Here is a 25,551-nt window from a genome sequence, read left to right as displayed (position 1 = left end):
CCCGAAATAACAGTAGTAGCAGACTTCTGGTGAAGTTTTTTTATTGTACTGCAGAGCAAAGCTGGGAGAAAGCATCATGTTCAAGCATTTCAGCTGCTCCCATGCCAGAGGTAACCCTCATCAGCAGTTAAATCTAACAGTGTGGTTCTGTAGCTGATCCACATCAGTGCTGCACTGGTTTGCTCTCTTCTCTACCCTGTAGCTGTGGGCTCTTGTTGCTTGCCACTTCTGGTGCTCACCTCTCCATTCAATTACTCACTCCAGCTTGCTGAACACTCCCAACACCATCTCAGTGAGAGGCAGCTGTTTTTTTTTTGTTGGCTTAGAGAGCCAACAAAGGTCAGCAAGGGGACAGTGCCAAACGTGGCATGGAGGCATCTTGTAGGGGCAGGTGTGATCCCATGGGACGGAAGAGCTGCTGGGCAGCTCTCCCTGCCTGAGGCAGCACTCCCCTCCCTGCCCTACTTTTTTTCTTTTTTTTTAAAGGAAGGAACTCTAGCACACCTTGGAAAGAAGATACTTAAAAAGACGCATCCTGAACTTAGACTTTCTTTTTTGTTGTTGGGTTTTTTTTTTTTTTTTCCCAAGCATCTCTTGGTGAGGTTGAGGTGAAGCAGGAAACCACAGAAGGCAGACCCAGGCCCTCAGCCGTGGGAAGGGCTGCAGTTCTGCACCTCCACCAGGCTCCTCTGCAGGCTCCTCCACGGGCACAAGTGCCCGGCCTGCACGTCGCTGCTGATGCTGTTCATACCTGCCTTACCAACACATGGCAGGTGCCATGTGGGTTGTGCTACTCTTATTATTAGTCTGAGTAAAATAAATCCTGAACTATTAAAACCATCTGAGAAGAAAAGGTGCCTCTGAAATACTGGAAATCCTGTTAGATGGCACTGCTCTGTTTTCTGGGCTGTCCGGATGGTAGGTTATGGATGATAGTGAAGCTTAGAATTATACAATGACTGCTGTGTTCAGTGTCCTCCGATTGAAACAGATTTCTTTTCCTATTCACATTTATTTTATGCCTAAGTGAAATGAGACTTTGGTTTTATACATTCTCTCTGTTTTTCTAAGCGTTCATGAAAAATGTGACAAAATGTCCACTAAGGTCACAAATGCAAGCATAAATGCTGCAATTTAACATTAGTGGCTAGCAAACAAGATACCCTCGAGATAAGAAGTCTGATAAAAAGAGGGCAGCAATGTATTATTTGAGGTCTATGGATATAATTTAGGCTTTGCAACAAGGTCAGAGTGATTTAATTCTCTTTACAAAGGTCAGTCTGAGGCTTGGCTGTACTAACCTCTGTGCTCTCCATCTGTCTGCACTCTAAGCCAGGCACTTTCAATAGGTGATTGTGTGTTCATGACTGGTTACAAACAAATTGAAATTATCTCCAGGTCTGAGCCTCCTAAAGTGTTTACTTGGAGCCATCCCTGCCTGGGAGTAACTCTTACCTATACAGCGTTACACATGGCTGCTAAGATTACTGGATATTCGTGGTTTCCTAATGCTACAAATGCTGATGAGTACTTTGCTTCATAAACACACCATGTAGAATCATAAACTCATGATTCAAGTTTATCCTGTGGCCCTCAAAATATTACTTTTTTTTCAGTGCTTGTAAAAGTATAGTAGAGTTAAGAAAAAGGGGGAAAAAAACACTTGTGCAGTATCCTCTTCCTCCAAAATGAGGAAAAATGAAGGAACTGGTGTTTGTGGACATCTTTATTTAATGGCCCAAGTCTTTTAACATTTTTTCTCCATGAACAGGGAATTCTTTAAAAATAATTGACAGGATAACATTACTATGAAGCATTCTGGTGTCTGTTAGTCATGTTCTTGCTTCTTTTTTCACTTCATGTTAACATTTCTGAATTCTCTTTTCACTTTAACTGGGAAACTGGTTTATTAATCTGAATGCAACAACTGGTGGAAATGAGGCTAGTGAATGCTTTGAGCCCGCAATAAATATTTAGCTCACTGATACAACCACATAAAGTAAACAGCATTTGCTTTCATGAAAAAGGCTTGTAAATCTAGTGGAAGATACATTGCATTTGAAAAAGAGTACTGGTGATTGGGACAAGAATGAGGTTATGAATTGATACTGCTTTCATTTTAGATGGCAGGTATTATTATTAATTGATAAATTATATAAAACACTGTGGAATGATTGAATGTGCTGTGCTAGAAACCAAACAGGAGGAACCCCTCACAGCGCTCCTTCTCTCCGAGGTAATGTAAGCCTTCTTTAGGTACAATGCTCACATGCACCAGGTCTCAGTCATTATTTTACAATCGTGTGTAAATGGTCATTTTTGAAAGTACCTCTTTCAAAAAGAGGAATCTGTTCTTCAACAAACAACATCCAAATCCAGAGTTCCAAGGTTAGAATAGAACCACAGGACACCTCGCGCTCTGTTGTCTCCAGCCTGTCTGCTGTATGTTCGCCCAAGCAGAGGACATGATGGGGACAAGAGTGCAGGTCAGGAGGTAATTTTAAGTTATGTTTTCACATTTCTGCCTTTATCCCTTAGTTTAAGTAGCACTCTGGTCACTGAATTCTAATCTCACAGAATACAGGCTTCTTTTTCCAAGTATCTTACAAGCTCAGCTATTACTCTTGTGCATGATGTGCACCGAGGAATCACAGATAGTGTCTGGTTCTCAAGGCTGTTCCAGTAGCCTGTTTTGTTTTGTTTTAAAGTAGGTGAAGACAAGGAAGGAATCTTTGAGGAAGGAAAGATAAAAGAAAGTTTTGGGAAAGTGTTAGGCACAGAGCCCTAGGTTTAGAACATTTGATGCCTGACCCCACACATCCATGCATGCACAAACTCATGCATGAGCAACTCTTTCCTTTCTGAGAGAGCCTGTTGGTGGCCATCTTGCTACCTTTGCGCTCACCACAGGGCTTTAGGATACCTTGGCTTTTGGAAAACGTGGGCAGTGTGCTTGGAGTAGCCCAGGGAATCCCTACGAGTAACATGAGGAGTCACCCTGCCTCTGTGGGGCCCTGGATCCTGTTGGCTGAAGAAGCAGGTATGTGAACTTGGGTTCTTTTCATGGAGTGAGTATGTTTAGAGTAATTACCATTTGTGGTATTGTTGTCTAGCTACAGGAGTATTAAGGTATTCATTACACAGACTGTTTGCTGTAAAATGCTTTGCGGGTGAGCTTTTATTGCTCAGGAATGGTGCCAGATGGACAGTCCTGCAGAGCAAAGTCCTCGTGCTATCAGCAGAGCAGCCATGGTGCAGGCAGTGGCACAGTACATTTTCCTCCTCTGTCTCCCTCTACCATCAGCCTGATCTCAGGAGGCAAGAGGATACCCCAGAAGCTGTGCCTCCTCAAAGAGAACAGCGTCGGGGCCACCTGTTGGAGTAGTGGCTTTGGAGATGTGGTGACTGATGCCTCCTCAGACCTTTTCCTGGAGGCTGCTTGGGATCAGTCTCTTGGTAGCCTCCTCAAACTTCTGATTTCCCACAGGTGGTGGCAGTGTTTTTGAGCAGTTGCTGCACAAGCAAGCATTACATGCATTTCTCACTCCAGCATCTGCAGCTGTAATAAACCTTTTAGAATCAGTTCTAACTCCCCCTTCAGTTATATGTGCATTAGGAGATGGAGCAGCAGTGAGGAGCTGGCAATATCCGTCCCTGTGTAAATAGTGCGGCCATTCACGCAGAGGAAAATACCTGTTGCATGTGATTCCTTAATGACAGTCCCTCCACTTTGTTTGCATCTCTCTTAGAGTGCCATACCATGCTTATCAGATGCATCTATATTGCAGACTGCTTTGTAAAACAGGGGCACTTTCATACAAGTTTTCCACCCTCTCTGGCTCTTCTCTTTCCTGAAGGAGTGAGGTCAGGACAGGCTGAAAAAGCCACCAGTCACAGAGCTGTGCCCTCTGCTGTGTGAACACATTGCTTGTCAGATGGCCAAAGCAGGGCCTGGTCCTCCGTCCCCACCAGCAGCCAGCACTGCTGAAAGGCTTTGCTGCTGGAGGAACGGAGCCCTGCCTGTCTCTGGCAGGCATCTTGGGGTTCAGGACCATGCATGTCAGACTGCACCTGGCTCTGATGATGGCTTTAGGAAAGCAGTGAGGTATCTAAATTGTTTCTTTACAAAATCTCCGAAGTCTCTGTTCTCGTGCTGCAAATTCATGACCTGGAAGAAGTTCTATCATTCCCGTGACATAAGGACACGTGTGCGAGCCTCTAAAAGCAATAAAACTCACTTTGTTCCCGCCTTCACCTGGTTAAAAATAGGCAACTAGATTAAAAATATGTGATTTCCCACTTGTACTATCAAATTAAGCTACCTTCCCCCACTCTAACTCTGCCTAGAGGGGTTTTAATACCCAAGAATAAGCCTCTCTAAGTTTTAGAATGGACAAACCCTGCAAAGGACAGCAGCAGCAGTTTCCTGCACGGCAGTTCCCTGCTGCAGCAGCTCCTTGACTTGGGCACTTTGCTTACTTCTGCACAATGTAACAGGAAAAAAAAAAAAAAAAGAAAATCTGAAAGTCTCACAGAACTGTGTGTTTTTCTCAGCACAGCAATCAGTCCTGCTGTATGGCTCGGCCTCATGCTACTGTCATACGGAGCTGGTTTAAGGGCTCAGGCTTACTTCTTCCCAGTACATCCATTTCACTTTTGAAACCTTTAGCCACAGAACTGGGCAGCTATTTTTGATCATGCACTCGTTGCATTTCTTCTCGTGCGAGACATGACATACTTTGTCAAGCTACCATGTTCAGCCTTCCGCTCTGGTATTTCATCTGTGTTAGTGATGGAGGACGGGAGATTTGAATCCTAATGCTACAGTGGTCGTGGATGTGAGGTTCAAAATGCCCAGCCCATGCCGTGTTGCAGCTACTGCAAGGAGCTTGTGTGCTCTGCATGTAACTCTCCAGGCAGCTTGCTGGTCCCGGCCCTAACGGGAGCACAATGGAAATCAAAGCATGAGAGATGCAGGCCTATCTAATGCCGCCATATTTGCCTTTCCTTCTTCCCTTACGTCTTACTGACACTCCATCCATGTTCCAAGAAGGCACAAAATCTGCCCCTTGTTCTCCTTTTTGAAATAGTGCTTTTAACAGATCAGTCTTTCAGAGAGTAGGAAGTGTCAGATGTTGGGCAGAGGAGGGCAGTTTATGCTTTGCAGAATGGCCCTGTGAAACTCTGCTCCTGCAGTGGGGCGGGTGGTCCCGTAACAGCTCAGAGTTCCCTCCCTCGTGCTCCTGTGAAACCCAGTTCCAGCCAAGACCTTCTGTTCGTGTCCTCCACTTGCTCCACCCTGACTGCCTGGTTGGAAGTGCTCCACATGCTCCCAAAGGGCTCTCCCCTCCTCTCTGTAGCTGGTAGGAGCAGTGTCTGGTTGGTTAGCTGAGCAAGAACTGGAATAAGCAGGTTACAAAAGTCAAGGCTCCCAGCTGCACTAAGCTGAATGACAGCAAAGAAATAACTCGAGTTAAGTAGGAAGAAACAAGCTGTTATTTTGTTCTCTCGTTGTGCAGTGAGCCCTGCTATGGGGAGCAGCAGTGTTGGCAGGAAGGGCTGCTGAGAGGCAGGAGCCAGGCAGGTCTGCCAGGGCCATGCCTTCCCCTGGGCTGGACAGAGGCCTCCCAGCACCTGGAGCTAGCCTCACAGTGATGCACACAGCTCTCACGGGGGCACTACATCACAAGCACTGAGGCAATATACTTTGGTACTGGCAAACCCCAGTACCAGAGGAAGTGGTCCCACCCTCCTCCTCCCCTCCCATGTAGAGCAGAAGAGGGTCTGCAGGCTGATTTGCTGTCCGCTGGGACGTTTCAGCAGTGTCACGTGGGAAGATGGATCAGGCTTTTAATGTCTGAAATTAGAAAGGACACCCTGCTTAATGGGGAAAGGACACCCTGCTTAATGGGGAAAAGAGTACTGTGGCACTTCTGCAGACAGTTAAAAGAAGCAGTGATTAACAAAGTGGACAAAGTCCTGACCTAAGGTACGATGAACTGTGCTGATGCCTTTCATACAACCAGAGGTTTATAGCATTCTGGAGTATTATTTATGTTACTGCATATATATACATATATATATATATAAAGTGAGAAAATACGTGCAGTTACTTTCTGTTCCTCCCCCCCCTCCCCCCACACACACACCAAGCAGATGGTAATTCATAGCTCAAATTGTTTTTTAAGCCATTTCACATTTTATTGATAAGTAGAATACGGTTTTAAACAGCAACCCACACATGGGCATTTCTGCAGGGATGACAGGACTGCTCAGGTAGCTCAGAAAGAAAAGAGCTCATAAATTCTGTTGTGTCACAAGGGTGAATGTTTTTTCAGTTACTTCTGACGTTGTAGAAAACAGTAGAAAAAAAAAAGACAAAACCAACAAACCCTCCTACTTCTGGTTTCAAATGATTTCTAATTTGGAACGCCACAAACAGCACAGTGCAGTCACTGGATTTGCAATTGGTTCTACTGGCTGATCTGGGTAGCAGAAAAAACACTCCCGAAAGTGCTGAATATTCTTTATATTTCAAATGAGCAGTGGTGTGCGTAAATTGCCACTGGGAAAAGCAAGGAAATATTCAGCAGCTCTATGTGGGGAAGCTTTGGTGCTTTAGAATAAAAACTGTTGGTAATGGAAAATTCTCACCATCAGTAGTTTTATCCGTTAAGGTATGAGAGTGCAGAAATAAGGAAGGAAGGGAGTTTTTTGTTATTAATTGACACTCATTTTTGGCTGGCGTGTGGTGGCAGGTCCTGCAAACAAACTGTAGGCTGCACAAAACACAGATTAGATCCAAAAGTTTTGGAAATGTTCTAAATCTTTGTAACACTGGAGATAGGAAATGTAATAGTAAACTGATAAATTGAGTATATGTCTTTTTTTTTTTTTCAGCGTAATTCACAGTTTCTTCCTATTACAACCGATGGAGATAAAGCAAAACAAATTCCTCAGAAGAAAGAGAAATGCATTTCCAGATCCCTTCTCCCATTAAGTAATATCTCTCTCTTAAACATATGTGGGTCCAAATATCAGTCTCTATCTTTTGTACTCTGCATCTACAGCCAGTTGTCAGCTCTGCAGATACTGCAAGAGCTGTGTGTGTGCAGGAAACTCTATAATTACAGTGTGCATAGATTAGATCGTCATTATAATTTTGCATCATCTGTTATATAATCTGAAGACTGGTGTGAGATGAGAAAACGCGGTCATGCTACAATTCTTGGGAAGCAAAAGCAGATCGCGGATTGTAAACGAACGTCCTGGCAATTAAGGAACCCACACGGAGATGAGAGGAGATGAGAGCGCGGACGCGGCGGTTGTCCGCGAGGCGAACCCCAGCGCGGCTGCTGCCGAAGAGGGAACGGGGGCGGGAGCGCGTCGGAACGCCTCGGCGAGCGGCGCGGGGCTGCGCGGGGCCGTGGGGCGGTGCGGGGCCGTGGGGCACGGCGCAATTCCGCTTGAGCTCTGGGGGCCAGGCAGCGCTGGGGGCCAGGTGCAGCGGCAGAGCGGAGAAGAGGGGAAGAAAACGAAGCACGAAGTGCTGAGTGCCGATTGATCGCGGGAGCCTCTTCTCATTTCCAGACAGAGAAACGCGGCCGAGAGAGCCGACAGTCGGTGCCGGGGTTCGGAGGGAGCCGGTCCTCCCGAGCCGGCCAGCCACCAGCTGGCCCCTCCAGCCTACCCACAGCGGCACCCGGCATCCCCGAGGAGATGAATAAAGGCCGCCGCCGAACAGGGGAAAATAACAGAAAGAAGAGACAGAGATACAGAACCACGGACGCAGGAAAAAGATGGAGCGAGCTGCAAGGAAATAAATAAGAAGCCAAGTAAATCAGATCAAATCGCCAGGATGCGTTCCCAACAGCCAGCTTTATAATTTCCAGGTGTTGGGGAAAGCGGTTGTCTTATAGTTTATAAATCCCTGCTGGGGGAGGGAGGGGAGAACCTTAGGAAGTGAAGGAAATATCAAATCAGAAGCCTCTATGTAGATATATGATTGCATAAGAAGCTCAGTTGTCTCCATATAGTGAAATGTGCTGTCCTTCCTGTGACTGCCCAGCCCTCCGAGGGAGAGAGCCGCTCGATTTCGTCTTGATCAATGCTGCCTGTGAAGCAAGGAGGAGGAGAAGGGGGGGACCAGGCTGGCACCAGATGGAGTAGGGTCTAGGGAAAGGTCAAGGTTAGCTCAGGCTGCTATTGAATCGGTTGCAGCCTCACAGATAGATCTCTGCCTCGGAGGCACCCACTGGGGCTTCTCAGAATCAAATCTAATAGAAAAGGCAATCACAGAATGAAATCTTTTTATCTGAATGCTAAAATTGTTATTAGGCTACATTAGAGAGATACCAGGCATGTGATTACCAAAAAAGGAAGCATGCCTACCAGTTTGTGACTGAAATAAAAGCTGTGAATATGTTGATGCCATCAGCAGCGTGCAAGAATAATAGATAACAGGAGAGTGGGACAGGGAGAGATGGGTGTGTACAGTGAACAGATTAACATATTTAGATGTATGTACATATCTGCATGCAATTTTTTGTGTATGTATCTGTGTCTAGGAGGGGGCACGCTGGTTGAGGTGCGGACAGCAGCACTTGACCTTTCTCAAGCCTGGCAGGGGCTGTGGTCCTCAGTGTGTGGGGATGTCCGGTGCTGGCAATGGCTGCAGGCATTCATCAAGCTGGGTGCTGCCTCGAAGGGAGGTTTGTTGGCCCTCCTGGCGCAGGGCTCTGCCTGCAGCCACATGCTCTCACTGCGCTGCAGCACCAGGAATTTGCCTCTCGATTATAAGTCTTCATGGAGACGTGGAATGAAGGCATTGTCTGAGGCCTCTCTTCTTCCTTGTCTCATGCAAAACTCTTTCTGCAAGGAAGTGTCATTAGGTGCGTATGCATGCACACATCCAGCACGCCGGGCACGCGAGAGTGGTGAGAGCACACACGTATGTGTTTGGAGCAGTGAAGCTGTCAACTGGCTTCCAAAGATCAAAGTGAACTCTTCCCAATTACCATCTCCTACACATTAATGATTTTTTAACCTACAGCACAGACATATCTTGAAGAAGGATTTAGACTTGTAAAATAAATGCTGGCTACACTAGATTAAACACAACGACTGCACTCGAAGGGTTAGTAAATTTAGAATTAACAGATCATCCCAGCTTGATACAGCTACTATAGATGATTTAATATGCAGTGTAAGCAGGTTGACAGTCAGCTCACAGATGCAGATAAGATCAAACAGTCTCATGATTCAATAGGGTGAATGGTTGTGCCGAGTGTCTGGAAGGTGGGTGACAGTATGGATGTGGCTGGGGCTCTGGTAAAGAAGGGCCTTGATTCCCAACTGCTGGATGGCGGACTGGTTTTGCTATTCTAGTAGTCAGCCTTTTCCGGCAATCAAACCTGGAGTTAACATGAAAAAAAAGAAGTCTTAAATCCGGTTCAGAGAAGTTACTTGAGATTTTCAGTAATGGCTAACTCTGAACTTTAACAGTAACCCCCATTGCTGCCTCCAGTCTGCAGTCCAGATTCCTTCTCCGCGGACGAGGCCATTGCCGCCCGCCCTACCTCACACGGAGGCGGATCTGCCCACAGCCTTTGTCCATCTGGCCGCCCCCGTCTCCTTCCCAGCGAGGCCCGGCTCCACAGGCACAGGGAATCTCGGGGGCAGTGGCAGCGCCTCTCCCCTCCCACCCTCTGCGCTCCGCGAGCGCAGTGCCGTCGCAGCACGGGCTGCCGGGCGGGCTTCCGCGGCGGGGAGCTGCGACGATTGCGGAGAGCTGCAGACCAAACCCTGCCTCTCAGTGTCAGCCGCCTGGCTTCTCTGCCTTCAAAGTAACTTTGGCGGCTTATGTTTCCCTTCTCATTCTCCTATTTAGACAGAATCTTGAAACGGTTTGTGTGGAGGCTGGTAAGCAACGAGATGACAGAGAGGACTCTAACCACTTTTATTAATTAAAGCGTCAGCGCAGTACCGATGTCGGTTTAACAGCAGAGTCAAATCAGAATCCACAAAGGATGCGCTCCCGCGAGTGTTTAACCACGAATCAAACTTTCATTTTAACATTTTACAATTCGGAAGCCAGTTACTGCTTTTAATCCTTCGGATGCCGAGTTAGAAAGGATAAGGGCCCGAGCACGGTTCAGCCTACCGCACTTTTTGCCCCGTGACACCCAGCAGCCACGAGACGCGGTGCTCCTTCGGGACGCTGCCAGGGAGCTGGAAGGCGCGGGCACGCGTCGAAGAGCTGCGGCAGCGGCGGGGAGAGGGGAAGGACCGCGCTCGGAGAGCGGTGCCCGGCGCGGGGAGGGGGGAGAGGGGGCGGGTCGTGGGGCCGGGGGCGACAATCTCCCCCGCGGAGCCGCCCGGCGGGAGTCCCAAGGCGGAACCAGCGAAACCAGTTATCTGGCGCCAATTTGCATATTTATGGAGCCTCCCGCCGTTCTCCCTGATTACTTCACAGGCAGAAAAGGTAACAGAAAAATATATAACGCCCTCCCCCACCCCCCGCAAAAAAAAAAAACAAAAAACAAAAAACAAAACAAAAAAAAAACAAAAAAAAACCCCACCAAAATCCGTGAAAAAAAGAATCGTACGTACACGGTGGCTCTGAGACAAGAGCGATCCTTGTAAAGCCCGGGGCAGGAAACCTGTTACCGAACAGTTTTCTGGAAGAGGAGTTATCAGTTCCTTTAAGATCCAAGGCTGAAGATGCGAGGTCCGTAAGTAGGTGCAAACTGCTTGAGAAACGCAGTGATCATTGCGGGGGAAAACAAGCAGTCTCGTCGTATTCACCGAAAGCTCACATCTAAAGAGGAGACAATCCTGGGAGAATTGGAAAGGCATTCAATGAACACTTTAAAAGTGTAGTGTCACAGTACGTGTATTTTTCAGTCCCACACATAAGCAACGTGCAAAAGTGCAGTACGGCTTTGAATATAAAAGCTAATTAGGTCTCAGTAGAGTAGAGTTTCACGTTTATTGGCTCTAAGTACAACGGCTGTCTGAGGCACACCTCAGCTCCCAGGCACTTTTGACCTTTCTCGCAGGAACGGTCGCAGCTGTGTGCCCATCCTGTGCATCGGGCACCTTCAGCTCCGGGCAGCAGAACTGCAGTGCCAGGAGCTCCGCAGCTCCTCATCCCCCGGACACATCATTGCGGTGCTGAGGAGTGTGTGATCGCAGTGCCCCACGTTGCTGGGGTGTAAAGGAGCGTGTGATCGCAGAGCACCACGTTGGTGGGGTATCGAGGAGTGCGTGATCGCAGCAGATTGCATCACTACTGCAACACTCAGACCAAACTTCTCACTGACACAGGTAGGAAACAGTCTGTATGCCTGGCAACACGACACAGCCTGTATTTCCCTTGCATTTACCCACAGACACAACCACTGCAATGAGTAATGTGTTTCAGCACACAGTCTGTGGATCTCTTGCTTTGTGTTTACATTTATTTCTCTATAGGTATACAGAAACTCAATACAATAGGGCAAAGTAAAGTTTAAATTATGAATACATTAATTTCAGTATGGTAATATCAAACATTGTGCATATTTTTGATTTATGTATTTAATTTCCCTTGCTTTTTTTTTTTCTTTTTTTCCCCACTGCCAGGAAATAGTTTCTCACCAAACAATAGTATTAGCACAATAACTCCCAGCATTCAGACTTAATGCACATCAGCTTTCTGTGTAATACTATATGATACACTTGCATATTATTCTAATTGAGTGAAATCTTATTCATACAGGCAGTGGAAGGCATTCTTTTCACTGCAGTCAGAATTCATACCATACTGTAAAAATTATATGTGCTGACAATAACAAATGGTGGCAAAACTATCCAAACTGCTCAAAGAAGTGTGCTTGTATCATGCTTTATTCACTATCACCCTCACTATGCCTCAGCACAGCATCTTTCTGTGCAGCTTTGGGCTATATAATAGTCAGAGTTGCATTAAAATATTTCAATTAAGTTGAAATTTTGCACACAGAGTTGCACAGGATAAATATGGCAAAGAAAAAAACCCACAGCAAAGCTGTTTTTGTTTTTAAATGCAGCAGATCTCTTCTATCTCAAAAATTCTTTGTTTTTCATCTAGATGGAGCCTCACACAATGGTACCACGTTCTAGATAGCACATGTATTTCTTCTTTGCTGAAACTAAAGGCTAAAACTAAATGTAATCTAAAACAGTAATACAAAATTAATATAGAGAATTATGATGTGAAATTTCAGTTAAATGCATTGTTTGTGACTAAAAGAACCTACCTAATAGAGATTATTTCCAAAAGACAATCGGACACCAGTTTAACAGAACACTTGGCCACATGCTTACTGCAGACTTGGAGTACAATGATGTGCCAAATATGCTTACGAATTTTTTGGTACCCAAGTCCAAGCACATTCCTCTGGGAATCCATCTGGGATTCACTGAGAAGCATTAGAGAAAAAAATCCTTCCCACTGCACTCTCCCTCTATCCCTGCTGTCACTCAAGCCAAATGTGCCGGGGAGTGTGCGAATGAACTGAATCTTTCCACATTTTGTGTAGCAAAAACTAATTCTTCAATGGAAATATATATATAGATAATTTTTTATTACTGACACTTGTATTGGGTGTCTCAGTTTTATGAATTAGTTTTATCCTAGAATTATTTAATTTGATGGGAGGTGTAGTTGGATTTATTTTCCAAGACAAAACGTTTGTCATTTCACCTCTTTCTGCCCACTACATCCAGAGTGGAGCTTTCTATACTTCCTGTTAAGGGTGATAAGACCTTGAGCCCCTTGGGTCTATTCTTTCCGGGAAGCATGAAAAGCTTATTGTTATGATCCTGAGAGAAGGCTGATCTTAAACAACCACTGTTTGAAAAGATTGGTGCTGCCCCATGTATTTCATTTGGCCAGGAGCAGACCAACTCTGCCCAGCTCACCTGTACTTTCTTGCCAATTAGCAGACAGTTTGAAATGATTGTGTGCCATTGCTTTTAAACCTTGAGATGCACTCATGCTAACTTGTGGGAGTGATACATACATACATACAGAACAGTGGTTGCTGGCACCAGTGCCTGTCACGTACCAGGTAAATAACTCCAGCTGCAGTGAACTGGAACCAGGAAACAAATTTCTTGCTGGCATGCTTTGATGCCAGGCACTAGTGACTGCTGTCCATTCTTAAAGTTGCAGGTCAAGCCCCACAGCACAGCTGCAAAGAGACAGACTCACAGCTTCCTCCTGCTTCAAGCCTTACCAGTTTGCTGGGAGGTTGGCTCAGCCTTTTTTTACCAATGCAGCATGCTCATCCTCCCTGAGCTCAACGTCTGCTGTGCCAGCAGGTTATGCCTGCCTGCCTGCCTGTGGCTTGATCTGGCCACAATTCCTGGCCTTGGGCTAGCTGGGGATCTCCCCAAACTTAGCAGCTGAAGTCAGAAAACCAATTAGAAAGACACCTGGGTCAATAACATAAGCTCAAAGAGTGACCTGCTTAGGTACATGGATGACTTGGCATCTCAGCAGTGTCTCAAAGGATAGTGTTCATGCTTTGCAAACATTCACAGGGTTGGCAGAGAAATGTTTTGGGGTCTGGCTCCACTAGAGCAACCTGTTCACAGTCTGTGGCATCTTGCTGGCCTTGGGCTTGCCAGTATTTTCTGCTAGGGTCAAAGGAAATTTGAAGTTTGCACCCTTTCCCAGATGTGCATGCTCTGGCTTAGAGTGATCTGAAGTGATAAAAAGTGTCTCTGAGCCACAGAGGTTTGGAACTAGCAGAAAGTTAGAGCAATTCTAGAGTAAAATTGTAGAGAGCAATTCTAAGTAAAATTCTTTGTAACACAAAGCCCAGTGTTCAAAGTCAAGTGGCTGATGCCTTTCGAAGTGTAGTCATGATGACTGTTCCGATATCAAGGTGCCCATAGGACTCACTTCCACATGTTCTGGGGAAAGAAAATGTCCGCCCAAAATGGTAAGTCCCCATCCCCCCCAAAAAAGACAGATTTTTTTCCTGTCCCTTGCTATCCTCACTGCATCTATAGCTAATGGAGGTGACCTGCTCACTGTTCTGTAGTGCACCAGAACTGCTTTGGGTGGCTGGATGGGGGAACACCCACCTTTCCCAGCACTGTGGTGTGAGCAAGTCTGACTGTGGGTTGCCATGGGACTGAGGGACACAGCAGACACAATGGACATTCTTTAGTTCCCTTCTGCCTGAGGCATTTATCTTACATATTCTGAGATAGATTGTCACACTTCTCCATGGTCTCTGTCTGTATATGTGTACACGTGGATGTGTAAGAGTGATACGTGTGCCCCATGAACACCTCTGTGTTGCTGTATAGTTTTAACACATGTATCTATACATATGCTGTTCAATATGGAGCTTCAAAAGAGCTAGAAGTACCACATTCATACCCTAGATGTCAGTAAAAGAAAAAAACATTAAAACCCATTAAAATCATTTCATAAAGGCCTCTGAATCAAGCAATGGGTTAGCCAATTATTCATAAGGTAATTCCCTATATGGACTGACAGTTTGAGTCCCAAGTTTCAGCTCAATCAAATTTACACAGCCCAAGTTATAACCTCTTCAAGATGGGGATTGTAACAGGAACACTGACAGACCTTAACTACTGTGCCTCTTTAGTAATGAAAGCTCTGCTACTTCCCTCATACCATGGCTGCTATAATTAAGACCGTATGGATTCACATCATACGTCGATCCTAAAGCCCCAATGCTTCAATTGCCCTGGCTTGAAGCTTAGGATACAAGCTGACAGGGACACGTTACATGCTTACTTACAAAAATATGAAAATACAAATAAAATACAAAATAACTAATAGTAAAGTAACTTCAGGAGTAGTGAAAACTAAAACCAGAGTTTGGCCAAAATGAAACATTAGATTAAAGGTAAGCTGTTACTGACATCCTCCGTAACTAGTGCCTCCCCGCCTGCCTACCCATGAGCACAGGGATGTGTACTCTTAGAGGAGGGGTTTGCTATCTGAGTCTACGTCCCAAGTGCTTTGTGCCATTCATTTTAAGGTCATCCCTACACTGTCCAGTCAAGGTTCAGGGCTCCACTGTGCCCATCGCTGTGCAAGCAGGGGCAGGCTGACAACCTAGAACTCACTGTAACCTGTGGAAGAATTCTCCCCACATTCAGCACTTTGTTCTGGATCCTGCCTAGAGCAGCCTGTAACAAAATCTTTCGGTCACCTGGTGCTCATGTGTGTGATCCTGCACAGACTCACTGCTGTGTGTGCTATGCTTGCTAGTAAGTGCTTGCAGGATCAGAGCTTATTTTGAGCCTTTAACAAACAAACAAACAAAACAAACAAACAAAAAAAGGAGAAAAGAGAAAGTGGTGCGCCCACATTCCTCACCCTGCAGTACCAACATATATGTGATTTCTAGGACGCGCGAGTCCTCTGCGCATTCCTGGGGAGTCAGCCTGGTGCGATAAGAGTTCTACCCACTGTGCCTCTGCCTGATTGAAGCTATCATTGCGTTGAGGAGGGTGCCTGTGATACCGGCCGTTATGCAACACGTGGCTCAGGAGGACTGGCATTGTTTTGGAATTTGTGTTTGGTTCTAATGTTCCATACTGAGCTGGCATGTGAGAATGCTGCCGTGAATGAATGACAGTTGGAGCACTGAAGTGGGAACATTTGCCCACCAAAGTTCCTGAACACACCTGTTGCCAAGTCTGCAGCTAAATCAGCAGACAGGCAGGGATGGCAGCATGCAGCACATGCTGCATCACACTCCTCTGTACCTCTGGGCCTCAGCGCCACACAGGGACAATGCACCTGTCTGTGAGAGGGAGGGAGACCACACTTCCCCATTTGAGGCAGTCCCTTTATACAGCAGCCTCCAGGCTCCACTGGAGGGAGGACCATGCTGCTGTTCCCAGGGCTGAGGTACCGGAGGCACACAGACATTCTTGGCAGGTGCCTTGGGGCTCTGGTCTGTGAGATGGTCTGAGGATGTGAGCCAGTTGAGGGGCTGCAGCACGTAGACAGCCTCTAACTGAGGCTGGTGCACTCTCAGTTGGATATGACAACCCTATGGCCCAGGCTCCAGCACCAACTCTGGGCTTGCTTGCACACGGCTGGGACAATCAGGCACATTTTCCCAACTCTGCTCTGGAGCCAGGAGTCCGTACCAAGGAGTGGATGAGCTGGCTGGGATGAGGCACAGTGGCAGGATGGCATGGCAGGGGAGGGCTGTGGTGGAGAGGGAGGTGACGCATGAGTGTGCGCCAGTCCTCGCAGCCCTTTTGCTAGGCTGTCTTCAGCATTTGCCCAGGTTTGTTCCCACTCGTCCTTCTGCCTGCCGCATTTCCAGAACTAGTAGCCTTTGAAAAATTTTAACTGTGTTTAAGTGCTGCGTTCACGAGCGTGACTGAGCAGTGCCATCGCTTTGTGCCGTAGGTACGGGCTGACCATGAGCCACGTGCTCGGGCAGTGCACAGGGGATGCTCTAGGAAGGGCAGCGCCTGCGGCCCTCCCCAGCTCCCCCTTTCCCGGGGGCCGCTGCCGCGGGACCCCCGCCACCGCTGCCTCTCCGGCCGCGCCGGGGGCCCCGCAACCCCTCCCCGGGGCGAGGCGTGCGCGGCTGTGCCCAGCCCGGCGGGGCCCGGCACGGGGCGGGCGGAGGGGGCGGGGGCGGCCCCGTGAGCCGCCCGACAGCCGCGCAGCGACAAGCGCAGGGGCCGCACCGCAGCTAAGCCCCTCGCAGGAGCTGTTTGTTGACCGCGTTCACGTTCTGAGCCCTGAAGCTAAAAGCACTTTACACCATAAAATAAAAGAGCTGTCTTTTTTTCTAAAAGGTTACGTCTGGAGGCCACGCTGCTCGTACTTCATACAGAAAACTACTGAAGGGGCTATGAAATCCTCCATGATTTACACTCCCTCTCAGTGCATTAGGATATAGATCTACTCGGCGCTAAAAATACTGTGGAGTTTGTAACCGACGTGAATATATGTGCGTTATTTCAGAAAGTCTGTTAGAAAACTTGTCAACACGTTATAAAGCATAAACCAGGGCTCGGCCATTAAAGGCGGAGATCAGACACAGAAGCACACCGCAGGAAGCGCCGAGAAAAGTCCCCCATTCAAAACACTGCTGGCCGCGAGCTGACACCCGGCGCGCACCGAAGGGCTCGGGGGAGCCGCGCTCCATCGTTGTGGGGCACGGACGGGGCTGCGCGCCCTGGGCTACGGCGAATAATGGTCGCGGCGTCAGGATTTATCGCCTGGCAAAAGCCGCGTCAGGGCTTGTAAATACAGTTATTTGTGTCCACGGCTGCTCGTTAAACAGCCTCGCTCCTTCCACGAAAACACAGCAAAATAAAAACCCACCTGCTTTAATAAAGCCCGTGGATACGGCGCTCCAAGAACGCCTCCCGACGCCTTTTCTCGGTCTGCTGTCGCCCTCTCGTCACATGACAACGGCAGCGCGGGGGGCGGCGGGCAGTGCGCGTTATTGTGATCAATGCCGACAGCAGCGCCCGTCCGGCCGAGGGGAGCGCTGAGCTGAGGTACGGCTCCGCTTCGCCCGCGCAGTTACTCCGTGCCAGCATTGAGGGCACACTGCCGGCAGGACTCGCTCGCTGCCGTTCCCGAGAGCATCCGTACAATCAGCTGTCGAGTGCGTCTCACGGTGCGGCAGGGGCAGCCACCGCTGGAATCTCAGCCGCGGTGCAGCGAGACGGCGGGCTGAGGTATAACTAAGTGATAAACTCGCTGCGAGTTTTTAAAGAAAACCGATGGAACGCTGCCTGGTATTTATCAGAACCGGCCCCGGCCAGGTATGCCGCCGTACGTGGGCTTCGGAGAGCGCACGGCTGCGTAATGACTCGTAATTATTCAGAGCACTGTTAAATGCGAACTGCAGAACGTTTCGGAGGTAATAAAGTAATTACTTCTGCACCGCAGTTACCTTGAAAAGCTTTACACGCTCCACGATATACAAATCAAATCGTATGAACATACCTGTGCCGCACACACCCGCTTATTTATGTGCGCTCCGCACGGAGCACATGGCCGCACGGACACGGTCGCCCGCCCTGTGGGCAGCGTGAGCGCAGCACCTGGAGCTCCCCCGGCGCCGCGCCTCCTCCCCGCCTCGCGCCGATCGGACCCCTCGCTGCCCGCCGCTCCCGGCTCGGCTCGGCTCGGCTCGGCGGCGGGCTGCCCTCGGCTCGGGGTCCCGCTCCGGCACGGGCTGGCCTCGCTCGGTCAACAGGTCCCCGCGCCGCTCCTGCGCTCCGTCCGAGCCGCCACCTCCGTTCTCCGGCTTCGTCTCCGTGCCGCGCGCGGGTACTCTCGGCCTGGCGGTGCGGGCACGCCCGGCTCCCAAGCCCGTTCCTGCTGCAACCTGAGCCCTCCCCGTGCCGGTGGCGGCCGCGGGTGCGCGGCGGGGAACTTGTGGCCGGCGCTGCGCATCTCCCAGCTGCAGCCGCTGCCCCGCGCCGCCGCTCGCTGCCGCGGGCTGGGCTCGGAGGGGCTAGGCGACGGTGTCCCCGCTCCCTCCTCTCCCGCGCCTTCTCCTCCCGCTTCTCCGCTCGCGGAACTCCTCCCGCCACCCCCACCCCCTCCCCGCTCCGGGGCAGGCGGCTGGCTGCCGGCACGCCGCTCCCCGCCGAAGTTTGCCTCAGGCCGGGCCAGGCCCCCGCCGCCCCTCGGCTCTCCGCGGGGCCGCCGCCGTCGTCCCTCGGGGCCAGGCCGCGGCTCCCGGGAGGAGGGGATTCCGCGGCGCGGAGGTTGGGGGGGAGGGGGGCGAGTGGGGACGCCGGCTCCGGATGGGTCCCCCTTCCTTTTGGGTGGTCCCCGCTCTTGGCTGGCTTCCTTCGGTCTACCCCCCGCCCCTCCCGAGGGCAGCTTGCCCAGCGCCCCCCTCCCCCCCGCGCCTCTGGCTTCAGCGATGTATTTACTTTTCCAGCGGGGGTGTGAGAGTGTGCGCGCTGCCGCTACCTTCTTTCTTTCTCTCTCTTTCCTTCCCCTTCCCCTTTCCCCTTCCTCCCGTCCTTCTCCCGGGCTCGGGTACCGCTCCCCCCGCCCCCTCCTCCCTCGCCCCGCGGCCGCTCGCGCCCGGCCGGCCCCCTCCGCCCTGGCCCCGGGGCCCTCCGGCGGCGTGCGCCCGGCGCGCCCCCTCCCCGCTCCCCCCCGCGGTCCTCGGCCATTGGCTTGTCCTGCTCTCTTTTTCATGTCCAGCCCCCGATGAGTGTCCATTGGTGTTGCCTTCGCCTTCCCTCCTCCCCTCTCCCCGGCTCGCCCTGCCCATGTTTTGTATGTCTCTGTCCATCCAGGCTCCTGACGTTCAAGTTCGCGGGGACGTCACGTCCGCACTTGAACTTGCGGCTCAGGGGGGCTTTTGCCATTTTTTTCATCTCGCTCTCTCTCTTCTTCCCTCTTTCCCTCTCTCTCCCTCTCTCTCTCCCTCTCTTTTTTTTCCTCGCACAAAAAAAAAAAAAAAAAAAGCCATGACTGCTATCCCACAATTCATCTTCCCTGCGCCATCTTTGTATTATTTCTAATTTATTTTGGATGTCAAAAGACATTGATGAAGATATTTTCTCGGGAGCCTCCTTCCTCCGCAGCCCGGCGCTCCCGATGTGAGCCGCGCGCTCCGCCGCCGCCAGCCCACCATGTCGCGCCGCAAGCAGGGCAAGCCCCAGCACTTAAGCAAGCGGGAATTTTCGCGTAAGTAAGCCTTGGAGCGACTCCTTCAATTACCCCTTCGCGGATTTAATTTTCTATCCGAGCGAGAGCGGGAAGAAAAGAAATAAAAGTGAGAGGGAGCGAGCGAGCGGAGCAGAACGAACTCCCGCCGCCCGCAGTCCCGCGCCGCTCCGGTCATCCCGCCTCGTCCCGCCGCTCTGCGCCCCGGCCCCGCTCCGCAGAGCGCCCCGCGCGGGCGGGCAGCGCAGCCGGGGGCGGGCGGGAGAAGCGCGGGGCAGCGCGGCCGGGGCGGCGGTGGGCGCCGGGCGGCCGCGGGAGAGAGCGGCGCGGAGAAAGTCCGGCGAGCGCAGCCCGTCGCTCCCCGCCGCTCGCGCCTTCGCACCCTCCGCGGGGCCGGGGGCGAGGGCGTGCGGGTGCTCGGGCCCGGCTGCCTTTTGTTTCCGTCACGGGGTACGGGCTGGACCCGCTCCGGCCGCGCCGGGGCCCCGCCGCCCCACCTCCCCCCGTGCCCCGCGCCCTCTGCGTCCCCGGCCCCGACTCGGCTCGGCTCGGGCTGGGGCGGGGGGCGGCCCCGGGCGGGCGGCCGTGGCGTGCCGAGAGGGATTCCCTCCTCGCCCTCGCCTCGCGCTGCCTAGCTCACTTACTATTTTTTGGAAGATTTTCAAAAAAAGTGGAAGTGGATTTTGATTGGGAAAAATCTCGTGTCTGAATGTTTACAAGCGCCGCGTGTGCGGGAAGCCTCCTGCCAACAAACACAGACAAGAGCGAGCCCGGGCTGAGCGCACACGACACACGCACTCGCGCTCGCACACTCGCACAGCCGGGAGCCCCGCGCCCGCGTTTAAGCCCCAAACCCAACGTGCTCTCCCTGGGAGAGAGAAGACTCAGCCCGTTCCCGGAGCGCTGCTCGCCGCAGAACCGCCGCTCCCCGCTAGCGGCACCGCGCTCCGGGCGGGACACGAAGAGCGGACCGCTCAACGCACAACAAAGGGCACCTCGGGTTGCAGAGAGATGCGGGGCGAGGGGGAGGAAGGGACAGAAAATCCCCTTTTTCTCGGGTGAGCGGGCATAAAGGGAAACCGTATACGCTACTCGGGGCTGTTTATTTTTTTCCTTTTATTTCTTTCCATCTCTTTTTCCCATTATTCCCAGCGAGTGTTGCTCCCTCCCAGGGACGGCACAGGACCCGGCGCGATGCGTTTAGTCCCCGCTCACGCTTTGCAGAACTTTCCGGGCCGTCTTCCTTCCCTCGCTCCCTCCCACAGCTCTCCGCACGTTACCGCATGCACTCCCTCGGCACTACGCCGGCGCTCGGCGCTCGCTCCTGGGGACGCCTCTCCCGAGGCGGGGGCCGCGACGCCGGCTGGCCCACGCCGCCGTCCCGGAGGGGCCGCCCCGTTCTGCGCGGGCCGGGCGGCGGAGGGGCGCGTAGCAGGGCGCGTAGCCGCGCGGCCGCGGAGCTCCGCACGTGTGCGGCCCCGGGCCGGGCCGGGGGCGGGAGCGGGAGCGGGACCGGAGGAGCGGGACCGAGGAGCCGGGCGGGCGGGATGCGCCGGGCGGGATGTGCCGGGCGGTCGCTAGGAGGCACACCGACATCAAAAACCCCGCCGGCAGCGGACTTGAACCTGGCCGGTCCTCTGCGCCCGCAGCGCGGCCCAGGCGGGGGGGGAGGGCGCGCCGCCGGCCCCTTCCCTTCCTCTCCCTTCCTTTCCCTGCCGGCCCCTCTCCCCTCGCCTTTGTTCTTCCTTTCGGCCGCTGCCAGCAGCGCGCCCGCCGCAGCTGCCCCCGGCCCGGACTCCCTGCAGCCCCCGAGCCCCCCGGGCAGGCGGACTCTTAATTTTTAATTTTTTTTTTTTTTTTGGGGGGGGGGGTGGGTGGCAACTTTTGCTCGGAGTTTGGCCCCGCTCGGCTCCCTTCCCCCCGGGCCGCCCAGTGCCGCCGCGCCTCTCCCCCTGCTTCGGGCCACGAGCTCCGGCCGCAGTTGGAGCAAAGTTGGCACGAGGCAGCCGTCTTTCCCCCCACGCCCCTTAAGCTCTCCTTTCTGCGCTCCTGAGTCGGGCCGAGCCGGGCCGAACCGAACCGGCCTCGGTGCCTCTGCGCGCCGCTCCCCTTCTCGCCTTTCTCGGGCAGGCGAAAATCCGCGCGGGTCCCCGCAGCCGGCGGGGGGAGATTGTGGTGCCTGGGGACGGGGAAGAAGAAGGAGGGAGCAGGAGGGCGAGGAGGAGCGGAGAGACATGTTCATGGCAGAGCAATTTGCATTAAAAACAGGGACGAGTGATTAGGTGCCTAGGCAGGGAATTCAGCTTGCACAAAAATTAAAGGACGCATCCGGCGGCTCAGGGTGCACCAGGTGAATTGTGGATTCGGGCTTTCTTTGGAGATCCGTTTTGTTGTTTGTTGGTTTGGGGTTTTTTTTTTATTTCTTCTTCTTCTTTTTTTTTTTTTTTTTTTGAGAAAGTAGTAAGAATACAGCCGTGTTCTGCTGGCTCTGCTTTCCTTGGAGCCGAGTGTTGTGCGAGCAGTGCAGTGCCAGCCGTATTTCATACATTACTATATAATTCTCGTTAATTAGCAATAATTTACATTAAGAGCATAGAAAATGTTGAGGTTACAGGTTTTATATCTGTACATTTGATCATCTTGTTATTTTCAAGAACTTTGCCTCCTATAAAATTAATTAGGTGAAATGTGGAGGTGTAATCAGCAACCTCTGAATTACCACTTCATTTCCTGGGTTTGATTGTAAATCAGCCCCAGCAGAGCAGACTTTAGCAAAGTCTATTGTTGTTTAGCACTACTTTTAACTGTCTGGTGTCTCAGCACAACGTTCCCTTCCCCTGCTAAATAACACTGACGGCATCACAAATAAATCAGGCCAAGGGAAAACCTTGTAATTGAGGAATGACTGTGCAGAGCTCCTCGCTGAGCGAGCTGCAGAGGGAACGCTGTTTATTTTGTGTGTTTCGCTGTGCAGTTGGTGAGGTGGAAGTTGGATTTACAGCTCGGCCCCAGTACCTTTGTCTGCTGTGCGCAGCAAGCTACGGGAGGAATTAGTCCTGCGCTGCTTTGCTCCCTCTGTCCGAAGACAAGGGATGGCTAGGGAGAAAAATGGCATGCAGCAATCCTGCAGCCCATCCTGCTGCCCTCGGGTGCCAGGAATGCAGCCGCTTGCTCTGTGCGTGGGGAAGGAAAGCAGGTGATTGAGACATTGCTTTTGTCAGTCTGAATGTAACCTTCATCCTCCCGTGGTTGACCTTCTGTTAAATGAGAAGTGGTACCAGAGGCAAGAGCTGCTGGGCTGCATCCCCGTGCCCTACTTGGAGCCGAGGTACGGGTGGCAGCCTGCTCTCTCGATATGATTTCATGCAGCACAACTGGGAGCTACTCCAGATCTTCCTCTCCAGTATTCAGCCTAGGCAGGGCTGAAATAAATTTGACCTGAGTTCACACGATTTTTGCACTTTATCAAAATCAGTTCCAATATCATGCAGCCAAATTAAAATCTATTTCTTGATTCTCTATGGCTTTAAGTTCATTAAACGTGAAATTGGCAGCTAGCTAAAGAAGGTCAGACCCATTAACTGTTTAGGAGTTGCGTTCCATCTCACCCATGTTACCTGGCAGCGACTGGCGGTGCTCTGCGCCTGCAGCCCCCTCTCCTTTCTGCCGTTGCCATTAGCACGTGTGGTGCTGCTCAGGCTGGGGAATAGCACTGTGCTGCTGGATTTTGTTCCGGCAAGCCTGCCGTGGTTGGGGCTGTGCACGCAGTGCTGAGGTATTGTCGTGCAAACTCAGGAAAAAAAAAACAGGCAAAGAGAAAAGAAAGACGACTCTACCTTGTTAGAGCATCCTCTGATGATTATGTGAACAGAAATAGCCACATAATGAAGCTTTTTGGAGCTCATTCAGAAAATTTGTCAACTTTGACAACATTAGCTGAGGTATTTTGATCTCAGAGAAAGCACTTCTCTCTGCTGTTAAGAACTGTGGCATTTGCTTGGCCACGCTGGTTGGTGTATGGCGAAGGGCCACCGGTACTAACACGTTGCAGAGAATTTAGGCATGCCTTTATTTCAGGATGGAAAAGGAAAAATGACTAATTGCCTCATGTCCTTAAATGCTGTATTGTATCCTGTTTGGTAGATATCTCTGGGTGGAATTGTTGGTGAATTTGGAATTTATTTGAGCCCCGAGGAGCAACCGGATAGCGAGAGGTTCCTCCTCCCACCCCGCAGGAATTCCGACTACACTTGATTTTTATCAGTTGCTTCTCTGCTATTTTCTTTCTCTCTTTTCTTCCCCCTCCCTCTCCATGAGCGGCTGCTGCTTTTTTCACTGTGCAAATTGTGAGCCACCAACGTGGGCAGTGGCACACGGGTGCACACACACCTGCGTGCGGAGAGCCCCATCTCCCTGCCTTCCCTCTGCTCCTGCTTGCAGTGCTTGTGCTGCCTGCATGTTGCACACAGAGGGTGTGCGTTGGAACCTTTCCTCTGCATGCGCACACGTGTCGTTCGTGAGCAAAAATTTTACAAAGTGGGTCTGGCTCGGGGAAATACACCCCTGTTTGTGTGTGAGTGTGTGCAGTGCTTTCAGCCTTGAATTCATGGACATAAATAATACATCTGGCGATAAAGCACAGTATTCACTTGTTTTCCTAGCACCACCGCAGCTTTGCAGCACATTCTCAAAGACTGTTCATTTGATTTTACCAGTAAATCGTTAAATTGAGTCAGAAATTCATCCTCGTCCACAAGAGCAGATATTGTGGCAGGGTTCTGCAGGCTGCGGCTGCTCCTGCACAGCGTGTTCCCAGTGGCCAGTAAATTCGGTTCCTGTTGCAGTGGCGATGGTTGCGGGGTGCCTCTTTGCTGGGGGGGCCACCCAGCAAAGCTCAAGGCTGGGAGCTTCCCGCGTGCCCCTGTGCCCAACGCTCATTACCAGAGTTCTAACGTGTCTTCTTTTGTTTCTCCAAACACAGCTGAACCTCTTGAAGCCATTCTCACCGATGATGAACCTGACCATAGCACGTTGGGAGCTCCAGAAGGGGACCATGACCTCCTCACCTGTGGCCAGTGTCAGATGAACTTCCCGTTGGGGGACATTCTTATTTTTATTGAGCACAAACGGAAACAATGCAATGGCAGTCTCTGCTTAGAGAAGGCTGTGGATAAGCCACCCTCGCCCTCACCAAGCGAGCTGAAAAAAGCATCCAATCCCGTGGAGGTTGGCATCCAGGTTACGCCAGAGGATGATGATTGTTTGTCAACGTCATCGAGAGGAATTTGCCCAAAACAGGAACACATAGCAGGTAAACTAAAACGAGGAGAAGTGTCTGCAAGCTTATTTCTGTTCCAGTTGCGTGTCCGTGGTTGCACGCAGTGGAGTCTTGTGCCTGGCTGTGCTCCTGGTGGCTGCGCAGAGGCAGAGCAGCAGGCGTGTGCAGCGCAGCTCAGCGTGTCTGGCGGCACTGTGTGCAGCTGCGCTCACATCGAGCCGTGCTGTAGTTGCCGTCGCGCTGCAGGAGGAGGTCCAGCCCTGTGCGTGTGCGGGGAAGGAGCTGTTGAGCTGTGGGTAGAGCTGGCAGTGAAGGAGTTAAGTGAGCATCAGCCAGCCTAGGTTCCATATTGGCTGTCAGCGTATGGACTGTAATTAAACACAGCCCCATGGCAAAGTGACACCACCGACCTTGACTTTAAGATGCCATTTTCGACTGGCCAGGCCAGAGTAGAGAGGGCAGTTGCTGAAGCGCACAGACATGCTTATTCGAAAAGTTTAAGGGCATGTTGGAAATTTCAAAAGGTTGGTTTGACAGGAAAGGCCGCTCTCTGCAGCCTGCCTCCTCAGCCAAATGATAA

At 51.2% G+C, this 25,551-nt stretch overlaps 3 protein-coding genes across 10 annotated transcripts in view; 2 read left to right on the top strand and 1 right to left on the bottom strand.

Moving 5' to 3' along the window:
- LOC124417823 overlaps nt 1–17,937 on the top strand; it is an 83,168-nt gene extending 65,231 nt beyond the window's left edge. Inside the window, exon 2 of one of the 2 annotated variants that reach the window (XM_046939204.1) lies at nt 16,840–17,937. In XM_046939204.1, the coding sequence (XP_046795160.1) occupies nt 16,840–16,899 (60 nt within the window). In that variant the 3' untranslated portion in view covers nt 16,900–17,937. Of the gene's footprint in view, nt 1–6,900; nt 7,846–16,839 lie in introns of those variants that run through there. The other variant, XM_046939203.1, reaches the window with a different exon arrangement.
- Nucleotides 9,940–19,401, bottom strand: LOC107052840 (collagen alpha-1(I) chain-like). Its single transcript, XM_040698108.2, has 3 exons — nt 19,330–19,401; nt 18,005–18,927; nt 9,940–10,819 (listed from the first exon to the last, which is right to left on the bottom strand). The coding sequence occupies exons 1-2, from the start codon at nt 19,399–19,401 to the stop codon at nt 18,028–18,030; spliced, it is 972 nt and encodes a 323-aa protein (XP_040554042.1). The 3' UTR covers nt 9,940–10,819; nt 18,005–18,027.
- Nucleotides 19,311–25,551, top strand: part of BCL11A (B-cell CLL/lymphoma 11A) — a 58,895-nt gene continuing 52,654 nt past the window's right edge. For 3 of the 7 annotated variants that reach the window (XM_040696976.2, XM_040696977.2, NM_001031031.2), the window contains exons 1-2: nt 19,311–19,714; nt 24,675–25,004. In XM_040696976.2, coding sequence (XP_040552910.1) covers nt 19,660–19,714; nt 24,675–25,004 — 385 coding nt within the window. In that variant the 5' untranslated portion in view covers nt 19,311–19,659. Of the gene's footprint in view, nt 19,715–19,913; nt 20,752–21,784; nt 22,044–24,674; nt 25,005–25,551 lie in introns of those variants that run through there. The other 4 variants (XR_001465568.4, XM_015283304.4, XM_015283300.4 and 1 more) reach the window with 2 other exon arrangements.

The sequence above is a fragment of the Gallus gallus genome, chromosome 3, assembly GCF_016699485.2.
Source record: "Gallus gallus isolate bGalGal1 chromosome 3, bGalGal1.mat.broiler.GRCg7b, whole genome shotgun sequence".
Classification (NCBI taxonomy): Eukaryota; Metazoa; Chordata; class Aves; order Galliformes; family Phasianidae; genus Gallus; species Gallus gallus.
This window is presented reverse-complemented; position numbering and strand designations above follow the sequence as displayed.

What these genes read in the sequence shown, in the direction of transcription:
- LOC107052840 (XM_040698108.2), bottom strand. Translation starts at nt 19,401, where the DNA reads ATGAAAAAAATGGCAAAAGCCCCCCTGAGCCGCAAGTTCAAGTGCGGA. An exon ending in ACGTCCCCGCGAACTTGAAC is followed by an intron (nt 18,928 to 19,329) that starts GTCAGGAGCCTG and finishes ACATCGCTGAAG; the next exon opens with CCAGAGGCGCGGGGGGGAGG.